An 11,237-nucleotide genomic window follows, 5' to 3' on the forward strand; every position below is an offset into this window, starting at 1 on the left:
AAGCGTTTCGCGGCAGCCTCGAAATGCAGAGCAGAGGAATACGGCTGTTGCCGATGGTTCAGAGCAGGACAGATGATGGAGACGAGAATCGTCTGTGGGATCTGGCTGACTAGAAAAAATAAGAACAACTTTTCCCACAAGTTCTTTATGATATTGCAAGCCGAAGTGTTACTTGGGGAACCAAGCAGGGGATGAGCAGCAGGAAAGGTTCGAACCCAAACCCACATTTTGAAATATTTTTAAAGGAATACTTGCATAGCATAATGTTCTGTGAACGCTGTGAATAAAAACATAATCGAAAATGTATCTTTTTTAATTATTTTTATTAATTTTTTGTCTATTTTCTTTGTTGGTTTGTTTGTTTTTTCGTTTCTTTTGTTTTTTTTTTGTATTTTGTTTGTTGTTTTCTCATTGAGACAAATATTTATAACAATATTGTAATTACTACTGATTTTTTGTTATTTTGTTTTGCTCTGCTTTCTTTTCCATTTGTTTTGCCATTCTGCATCGCATTCTGTTTCTGTTTCCGTTTCTCTTTTGTTTGCTACATTCCTTAATTTTGTCATCATTCGGCCGGCCTGCAATCCTTCTTGATCCTTGCCTTTCCTTCCTTTTTTTCATTTTTTTTTATTATTTGTTTTGTTTTGCAACTTATGATTTACATATTAAAATTACTAGCTTAAGAATTATGCAATGACAATAAAAATATTTTATTTACTTTGTTGAATGCAACTTTTCTGCTGCTTACTTATATTCTTTCGCCTTCCCTCCTTCTTCTTTGTCCTTTTGATCCTACCAAAAAAAGTTGCTCTTTGAATTCTCGTTTCGATTTTGTTTCCTTAAGTGTTTTCTTTTCTGTTGTTGTTTACGTTTGCAGTAGTTTTGATTTTGACATCAAAAATAGATAGATATACATGGGTACCCATAAGTAGATATAGATCCGTATATATATATATATATATATTTTTCTATATATATATAGATTCATCATGTATGTATATAATCTTTATAAAGAGCTTTAATGTACTATACATTGACGTATGCATTGATTTATCCGGGTTCTGGTTTCCGCTACTTTGACATTGTTTCCACCTTCCATTTTTGTTTCGCTACTCGATATTGTACATATAAAAAAGTCCCTCTGTCTATGCTCAAATCTTTTGTCCTGCATCTGCCTGCCTGCCTGCCTGCCCTGCATATCCATCCATACAAGTTTACGATTTATTATTTATTTTTTCGATTTCTTTTCATTTTGTATCATTTTCATAACAACAACTGAGTTGATCACAAGAGATAAAGAGAGTTTTGCTTTATAGTATGCATGTAAATAATGTATGTATGGTATATGGTATATGGTATATTCCCTCAATCCGGAAATTGGACACCGCTCCATCGTCCTCCCTTGCACCCTGTTCGAGTGCGATCCACAAATACAAATAGTGTACAAATATTCGCTAACTACGTATATCGTATATATATAATTAAATATAAATTGTTTTTTGTTTTTAGAGAAAATCCTTCCAGGTCGCCTTGGCTAGGGAGGCTAGTGGGCGAGGCGGCGGGAAGCGGTTTAAAATTATTCAACAAATTTTCAAAAATTCATTATCGTTGACTGACTGACTGACTGACTGTTTTGATTCATTGATCGATCTACCCTGTGCTTTGCAGAACCTTCAAACCGATTCAAACAAAAGTTTAAATGTACATTTCTTAGCTCTTTTTCTTCGCACACACACACACAGACACAGCAATACACACACGCATATACATATATAAAAACGAGGAGGAACGTTCTAAGACGCGTTCAGAAGCGTCACTACCTTTACACCCGGTACTCATTGATGTAAACTTATTAATTTTTATCGAATTTAACAATTTTTATCTGTTTACAATATTTGGTACATCTGTCATCTACAACTACATACATCACTTTTCAACCCAACACTTGATCTACTCGATCTACGATAGCCAAAGCAAATTCATTTCTTCATTGTGGCTTTAATAATGACCCTATCTGATCCAGATTTAAAAATCTGATAGATATGGTTTGGTTTTCTCGTATCGTCAAAACTGTGGATGCCACAGACTTTCGTCCTTTGTGGGGGCGGGTAGAAATTTTGAAACAAACATGATTAGTCGAGTCTGCACACAAATCTGAATTATCTGCCCCAAATTCTTTGAGTATCGGGTATAAAAAGGTAAGAGTTATGTTTTTAAACATCGGGGGAAACAAAACTTTGCTAAGAGCTCTCTCTCTCTCCTTCTCTCTCTCAATATCTACATACCTATCTTGTTCTGCATGTGTGGTGCTTGTGTTGGGGTTTTATAACCGTTTACATAATTTCTCTACAAAATTAAAACAACTTTTTCTAGTAAAGTTTTCGTATTTAGCAATAGGTAAAACAAAATATTGCAATTATAATAGAACGGGTGAAGAGGGATAGTCGTATAGTCTGCCGCCATTAAAATGTGTTCTCAGATAGTTGCATCGGTAAAATTGAGCACTTCTCATGGGACTCATAAGGGGGGGGATAGGCTTTCAGCATTGGAGCAATGCCAATGCTGGGAGAGGCGTATGGGCGGCTCTTGTAAATGCCATACGCCCAATGCATATATTTACATGGTATTTCTGAAAGGTATTTTCTCTGCTCAAAATCCGTAGCAGCTGTATTGTTTGATCAGCTGTTTATCAATTGGTTAAATATACTTTATCAATCTAAGTTGTTTAAAAGGCAATACCAAAAGCAGTACGTCGCTGTTGTGTTTATGCTTAAAGCCTAAAATGCATTCAAAAAAAATAACAAACAAAGCAGCTGATCTACGCAAATCTGAATACGAACCAACATCCGACGACTACTAAATAATTGTATTAGATGTAAGGGAGTGTAAAACTCAATGGGGTTTTCGAGGAAACACATAATAAAAACAAACATACCCATACGAGTAAATGGCAAAATTCACCGACAACAATTCAAAAAGGCAATCATCTGACGGCAGCTTACGGCTTATAGAAGCAGATTTAGGATGTAAAAACACGAGGGACATGGATAACTGCAGTAAACTGTAGTTTCATTAAATTAGAAAATAAACTAAGGCGTAAACTAAAGCATAAACATAACATTACAATTTAAGTTATAAACATAATTACATTGTGTCCTGCTCGTGTCGCTGTCGCTGTCGCTGTCTGTGTCTCTGTCGCCGTCCGTCTGTTTGTTCTGTCAGGCTGTTCGGTTCTGTTCGGTTCGGTTCGGTTCAGTGTACTTGTCCTAACAAGAACATGATCATTGCACTATATAGTATATATGTACGATTACATATAGCTTTCTACTATATGTATGTAAATCATGATATGCGGCCGACTCTTGCCATCGCCATGGCCATCGGGACTCTTCGTCGAACGTCGAATTTACCGCCGCTGCTGCTGCTGCTGCTGCTGCTGCTGCGCCGCTGGCCCTGGACTCGCTGGCCCTGGCACTGCCACCGCCACCGCCATTGCCATGACCACAGCCACAGCCGAGGCCACATTCAATCGTTCTTGGTCTGACAGTAGAGCTCTTTCAGCGATTTGAGCTCCTCGATAAGCGCTTTGTTTTGGTTTTCTAGCACCGCCACGCGATTCTCCAGGCACTTGATGTACTCCTTCTTCTTGCGCCGGCACTCCCTTGCCGCTTCTCTATTTTTCTGCAGTCTGATCTCCCGCTTGCGCGTCTGATCCTCCGCTATCCCGCTGTTGTCTGCGATTCCCACATGGAACATGGAACATGCAAATGGAAGAAGAGAGAAAGAAAACAAATTAGTTTTGCCTGAGTGAATGGTCTCACATGTGGATGGAGGAGAGGATGTCGGAGCCTCGGCTCTGGTTATTACTGGTGTTGTAGGGTATCCGATTGGACAAATAGTAGGCCGGGTCCGGGGCCATGTGCAGAAGTGGGCTGTTCGCCGAGTTGCCGCCCGGTCCGCCTGCCGCCAGCTGAGACCCGAGCAACCCATCGGACCCCATTTGCAGCGAGGAGCCTGATCGATCGGACCGATCGGGGATCGATATTGGTTTGTTTCATAGTTGGAATTGTTGGTTGGTTGTTGTTGTTGGAGGGGGAGATTGTTGTTGTTGTTGTTGTCGTTGTTGCAGTTGTTGTTTCGGTTGGTTGAAAAATGCACCCAGTTTTTGTTTTGGACATAATTTAATTTAGAGTAGTTTTTGGAGTAGTAGGAGAGGCAGTCATAAAAAAAACAATAAGAAAAACAACAATAAAAATTATAAGAAAAACATATTTTTCCATTGCGTTTTTCGTCGCATATTTCTTCTTTTTTTTTGTTTGGATTGAATTTTGAATCTTTTTGTTTTTGATTATGGTCTGAGAGGTGGCTGGGTGGGTGAGTGCGTGTGAGAGCGGGCGATATCGGGGAGTTAGTCAAGAGTGAGAGAGACAGAGAGAGAGAGAGTATACAATAGCGAGAGGATTTTTTGTAGGATTTGTTTCTTTGAGTTTAGTTGGGGGGTTGTTAGGTGACGAGGAAGAGGTGACTGCAAATATTAAACAGAAGTGTCAAGCATCAGTCGTCCAGAGTCCGAGAGCGAGACTACCGTTATCCTTCGGTTTAATATAGCTTGAGGAGGAGAGGGAGGCGGCGGGCAAGGCTTATATGCTTGGGTGGGGGGGCGTCAACAACAGCAACCATAACAACAACAACGACAGAGAAAGAAAGAGAGACCGCTGGAGTGTGTGTGTGTGTGTGTGTGCGGGGAACATGCGAGAGCGAGAGCAGCAATACATATTTTGGCGTTGCTCTCTAGCTTGCGCTTGACAGGGTTTGGAGTGGTTTGAGATTATGGAAATGTGAAGGGAAACATATGTAAATATTTACACGCGTCTGGACGATTGATTGATTTCTCTATTTTCTCTCTCTCTTGAGTTAAGCAACAACATCAACATCCAACAACAACAACTAAATGATGATGAACGAAACGAAAGTCGAGAAATAGATGGCGCTACCACAAGACTCGCTCACGGGGACTAACTGGGTTCACTTTTGTATGGCTGCCTTTTCTAACGGTACATGGGGTTTGCTCAGCAAGTGCAAAAATGAATGTGGGAAAATGAGTGAAATACAAAGATAATTCTATCTGTACATATATGTTACACACACAACATAATAATCAATTGTTTATAGATACATATGTCTGTATGTATTTTGGGGTATGCATTTATGGGGTTACTGTCGGGTCGAGTGATCGATTAATGATCGCTTAGCGATGAGTGCGGTGCGGTGCGGTGCAATGTGATGCGATGGCGATTCGAAAGATCGAAGTTTTTTTGGGCGGTTTTTGGTTACATGTGCTCAAGGACAGAGATAGCGACAACAGAACGATAGAGATGTGCGTGTGTGCGAGCGTGATAGCGTAGCATGTCGTATCGTCCCAAGGATTTACCGCTTATATCAGGTCCACTGATCTCGGTGAAGATCTTATTGTACGATGGCCTCCGTGTCAGCTCACTCCGATGGTGCTGCGAGTCGTCGTCCGACAAACTCTCGTCACTGTCCTCCTGGTGCTGGCTGTTCGGTTCGGGTTTGATCTTACATGGAAAAGTTGGAGGGATCTGTGGACAAGTGGAGTTTGAAGATTAGAGAGGCTGCTGGCCCCGTTCAGGGTTCCTGTAGCTACGCACTTTGTTACGCACTTGCACTGCATTGCCCGCGGTCGTGTGGATCACCGTGGAATTTGGCGGCTTGGCAACATACACCACCCCCACTCCCTTGTGCATCGCTGAGGCGGTAGCGGCGGCCAGCGCCTGATGTTGCTGCGTCCCGGCAGCTGTCTGTATTACACCCGAGGGATTCGCCTGTATCACGGATTGTACCTGCCATAGGAGGAAAAGAAAAGAGATCTATTAGAGCGCCTCCTCGATGGGATGGGATGTAATGGATTCTCACCTGCAGGCCGTGCTGCGTTAGTGCCTGGATCGGGTATTGTATATTGCAGTTGGCCGTCGTGGTCAGCACTGTGGCCGTTCCAGCCGAATTGTTTGTGTTGCCTGCTGACGCCGCTGTTGTACTCTGTGGGTTCTGTGACTGCTGCTGCGCGGCGCTCGTTGCGGCAGCTGCTGCGGCCGCTGCCTGCGCTGCGGCCGTGATGACGTCCAGGCTACCGCTGGACGCCGAATTGCCGTTCTCCTCGACGACGATGCTGTTGTCCATTTTAGCGATTTTCAGCAGCACCGTTACGCTCTCCGACAAGTGCTTCAGTTTGGCTTCCGTTTCCGTTTCAATTTGGCCAGCTTGAAGTCGTTTTATGCGGAATGGCAACTGCAAGAGGCAGGGTGTTCATTTACAATATTGCTAATATGCACATATGCATGTGCAACTGCAGCAACAACTAACCAAGCGGGCGCCTAACTATTTAACTACTGACAAAACTAACTTATGGACTGACGGACGGTCGGACTGCCCCTCGCTGCTGCTACTCCTCAACTGCTGTTGGCTTTTGTTTTGTTTGTCCACCAAAGACGATGATGATGCTAATGATAATGATGATTGAGGTCTGCCACAGAGACACAGCAACAACAAAAAAACAGCAACAGTAACAGCTACTGCTGTGTGTATTTTTATGAAATGACGTCATGACAACGTAGGGAGCAGGAGAGAAAAAAAAATCAACTTACTTTCTGATGACATCACTAAAAACGCTTGTTGTTGCTGCTCTCCCTCTCTTTTGGGGGCTCTGTGTATAAGTTTTTTGTGTTGTCTGTGTGTGCGCGCGTTGCACGCTGTGCTGGCAACTTGTTGAAAAAATGTCCACTATTCCGCACGTCACGTCACAGCAAATGGATTCGCTCACAGCCCATATTCATATTCAGCCAACAGCCTTTGAAACTGCATTTTTGTGATAATGCTCAATCAAATACAGACTACAGGACTAATTCTATGTACTGGCTCAGATCAGAAGAGGTGAGGGGAGGCAGCTCGACAAGTTGGCAGCACACTACTCGGCCTGTTGTTATCGTTGCTGCTGCTCTGCCTTCCTTGCTGCTTACGTTCTTTTTTTCTTTCCACCGAGAGCCCCTCTCTGACACCTTTGTTGATTAGGCGGCGGCGACGCCACTCGATGGCCACTTCATTGAATTTGCCTTTATGCTGTTCGGACACACGCGCTCGGCTCAAACACTGCGATTGTTAACAACAATTTATTGATAAATTCAGTTTTTGCGCAAAAATATTCCCAGTATTGCTTGCTCGCTCTCACTCGCGCTGCTGCTTCATTGCCAGAACTACCAGAGGGGTCTGACGGAAAATTGCCTAATGCGTTTCGTTCAAAGCACTAGCGCGTTGCGGCAACCAATCGCTGTTATCGGAACGATAGGGATGAGCAGCACGGCGCAGCAGTGACTGTGACTGCGACTCGGACTGAAGCACACACATGACAGTCACTGTTTCAGTTAACTGCTAGGAAAATGTTTCTCATATCTGTCGATGCCTGAAACGTTTTTGTTAGAGTTAAAGAACACCAGGCAGAAACCGATTAAAAATCATATTATTTTGTATAATTTGTGACCTTCCACTGTATAACTGTAGCTGTTTATATACCTGACTTGCTTAATTACATAAAATGTACATATGTACAAAAGTCCCATGAGTAACAAATGACGTCACAGCTAAAAAAAGTTTGGCGGCAAAATTTAAAATCAATTTTTAACTGCGCCCATGACTGGGCCCCAATGTGTGACTGCTGGCCATAATGGCGCATACCAACAGGGCCTGTAAAAGTTAATTAGTGCTTTTATCAAAGTGAACGACAGCAACTCGTTCTATCCGCACATGCAAATAACTTTTTTTCAATTCTAGAGCACCATTTGTCGGGATTTCCTTTCTATAATTACTGGCTCGCCAGAAACTACAAATGGAAATCCATGTGATCAGTGATATAATAAATGCCATGAATGCCATGCCGTCGCCTCTCGAACTCCCAAAGTTCTAGGGACACTTGTATGGTACCCTGCCTTTCTCTATGGCCGACAAACACGCCGTGCTGTCTGCCCCTTTCGACTGAATCATGGATGGTGACACCTGTCTTAGAACGGGTGAAATCACTGGGTAATGGTGTTTGCCCCTTGTATACATAGATAGACAGTTAGACTGCACTCTGCGAAACACAATATAATGCGCTATACGGGAAGTTGCCTCTGCGTAAGAGCATTCGAGTGTCAGTGCACCGACTATTCCGGCTCGTACGCAGTAGCATGGAAGGCGTCAACTGCATTTCCATCAATTTCAATCAGTTTTGCATTTTGTTTTTGGCTTCTGATTTTTACTTCGCCACTCTCCCCCTCGCGAGCATACTCTGCCTCTCCACTTCTGACGCTTCTACGCAATATTGACGTCAGCATTATTTATTTTTAGTCGGTTTTCATTGCGTTTTTCGCACTGCGTTGGTGTTGGGGATTTCAGTCCCGCCCCTCCGCCATACACGCCGACTGCACTCTTATCTCTCACTCTTCTCTCTGCCTCTTCTCTCTGCCTCTCCGTACTCCTTTCTGTTTGTTTGTCTGAATTAATTAAAACTAAATGAATGTGCCAAGAATAAAAACAAAAGATACAACAGTTATTACTGCTAATGGACAAAGTCGTTCGCTTTAACTTGCAACTCTAAGAATATGAGGAGAGTAAATGGGTGCATGAGGGCGTGCGTGTGGGTGGCGAGGCAAAGTTATGCAGGCGACAGGTGCTTTTAGAGCTCTGGTAAAAGTGTGGTGTGAGGGAGAAGGAGTGCTGAAGCCTTATCCTGGGACTATATTACACCCCAACTGTTCTGATAATACAGCTGGCGCTTACTGTATTCCACCCTACCCTACCGCTCTCTCTCTCTCACTTGCGCACAGTTCTGAGTTTTGAGCGTTATCAGTGGGGGTGGGGGCCTTCGTTATCAGCTCTTCAGAATGTTTTTTACTATGCATGGGCCGCCTGGAACCCGTTGAGCGAAAGATTAGGCCTTGGCACTTGGTGGAGGATACCACGTTTATCTGTTCATCTCTCCGAGAATCCCTCACAAACGGTATTTATAGCAAAAATACGTAGAGTGGACTGCGCCCAAGGGCTATTCTGAAATACTCAGGCACCCAATGATCATCTGTGTTCATTGAGGATCGTACACTTCGTACATATGCATTTATGTACGTATGTATGTATATATGTATATATGTACTTGCATACATAATTATGTGAGCGCGATGGTAGGTCTCTTTACAGACCTCTCCCCTCCCAACTCAGAGCATTCCCGTGGGCAAATTTCTGATTATCGCTTACCCGCTCTTTTGATGTTTATTGTTGACTTTGCTGACTAATAACAATGAAAACTTTGCATAACGGCAAACAAAACACATTCATATTCATGCATAAAAAGCGTGTGTGCGTGTGGGGGTGTTCGTGTGTTTTCTCTCTGTCTCGTTTACACAAATGCAGAAGGCAGAGCTGCATTTAAGTGCGAATGTGGAATCGAAGCAAAAAAGAAAGAGAGCGAAGCACAGAAGCATGGCAATCTTTGTGGTTATTGTTGCTTTTCCTGTTGCTCTTTTGCTTCCCCTTCGTTTCAATTTCTTTTTGCATTTTTGCGATTACGTCAAGATTTTTGTTATTTTTTCAGATTTTGTATTTGATTACAATACAATTAAACACACACTCAGCCACACACACACACACTTAGGAACACACATATGCATGCATACACACAGTATGCGAGCAGAGCGAGATGGAGAACGAGCAGCGGCAAAGCTATAATTATTTACTTGCTTAATTTTGTACACAAATAAAATATTTTTAAAAGGCTAAAAGCGCAAAAATACACACACACACAATCACATATTGGCACGGAAACACACACTGAAACCAAACAAAATGTAAAAAAAAACTGATTTTGATTTTTTGTTTTACTGTTATAATGACACATTTTTGGCGCTTAAATTTGTTTTTGGATCTGCTTCTTCTGCTTGCCACCTCTCTATCATACTCTCTCTCTGTCACTCTATCTCTCTCTCTCTCTCCCTCTCTCTCTTTAGCTTAGCACTCGTCACCTTTTCAGCGTTGTTGTTGCTACCGGCACGTCGACAGTGACGCGACGACAATTTGAACGGTAGTTTTTGTTGTTTTGATGGCCGATAGTTTTGTAGGTTTGTTGTCAGAGGGGAAGGCCGTCTGCTGCTGCTCACTGCTGCTGCCGCCTCGCTTCGTATTGCTGAAAAGCAATACTGACGGGATGCCAATGACTGTGCCCCATGCCCGTGTGCCCGGAGCCCGTGCGGAGACGAAGGCAGAGACGTCGACGTCGACACAACACACCGCACACACGTCACCAGCAGCAGCAGCGCGGCAGAGCGAGCAGCTTTGCTGAGCCAAGGTACATTACAGAGGCGGAAAGGCGGCTACAGAAACTGCTTCAGAATTTGTCATCAACATTTGCATGTGAGAAAAAAAGAGAGCGAGGGGGAGAAAGGGGCACATATTTACCATCTGAGTTACCCGAACAGGAGGACCCAAACGGAGTCACCTGTATATTATTTACTTTGGGCCGAGCCACAGCTGAGTGAGCATATGATTGGATTTGTCTCTTTCTCTCTCTATGGCACCTGCTCTCTCTCTCACATAAAGTTCTTGGCGAATTGTTTCGTAATTTTTGTTATGTGCTGCAGCAACGTTATCGCCGCCACGTCAAAGTCAGCGTCAGCTTCGACGTCGTCGTTCTTCTTACTCACCTTTTCCCACAACGCGCACACACACACGCGCGAGGTGTAAAAATGTATTTTTAAATATCTAAGCGGCATATGTAGGCGAGAGCGGGATAGCTACAACGGTCGGCTACGTAGGCGCGTTGCTGCTTTTGCTGCCGTCGCTGTGATATTGTTGCTGGCATTCCGTTATCGCTTTAGCGTACAGTTATGGCGTATGAGAGCGCGAACCGCTTGCTTGCCGACTCACTTGCGCACGCTCAATCCAGGGCCCAACGTACGCCCCCTTCAAACCATTGTGTGGTGTTGTGCATACTTTACGGTGCTTTTGTGACACTCAGAGGGTTGTTGGATGGAGGGGGAATACATGTGTATTTACATTGTACATTCATAATTACATATATCGTACATTTAATGTACAATTTCCCAAGTCTCCAGATTTCTAGGATAAATATTAGCCAAGGCTAGCAGACATTTTTCACATACAACATACAACATACATATGTACATATGTATGTATGT

At 43.2% G+C, this 11,237-nt stretch overlaps 1 protein-coding gene across 5 annotated transcripts; it reads right to left on the reverse strand.

Moving 5' to 3' along the window:
* Nucleotides 1-614: 614 nt before the first annotated feature.
* On the reverse strand, nt 615-10,245 carry LOC117901525 (cyclic AMP response element-binding protein B). 5 transcript variants are annotated; one of them, XM_034812330.1, is made up of 6 exons: nt 10,065-10,245; nt 5,935-6,306; nt 5,670-5,861; nt 5,432-5,600; nt 3,868-4,014; nt 615-3,734 (listed from the first exon to the last, which is right to left on the reverse strand). In XM_034812330.1, the coding sequence occupies exons 2-6, from the start codon at nt 6,196-6,198 to the stop codon at nt 3,526-3,528; spliced, it is 981 nt and encodes a 326-aa protein (XP_034668221.1). In that variant the 5' UTR covers nt 6,199-6,306; nt 10,065-10,245; the 3' UTR covers nt 615-3,525. The 5 variants fall into 5 exon arrangements, with proteins under 5 accessions (XP_034668221.1, XP_034668206.1, XP_034668196.1 ...); XM_034812315.1 differs by lacking the exon at nt 10,065-10,245 and adding an exon at nt 7,035-7,279 and having other exon boundaries at nt 5,682-5,861; XM_034812305.1 differs by lacking the exon at nt 10,065-10,245 and adding an exon at nt 7,035-7,278.
* Between the last annotated feature and the right edge of the window lie 992 nt (nt 10,246-11,237).

Source organism: Drosophila subobscura, chromosome A (genome assembly GCF_008121235.1).
Source record: "Drosophila subobscura isolate 14011-0131.10 chromosome A, UCBerk_Dsub_1.0, whole genome shotgun sequence".
Lineage (NCBI taxonomy): Eukaryota > Metazoa > Arthropoda > Insecta > Diptera > Drosophilidae > Drosophila > Drosophila subobscura.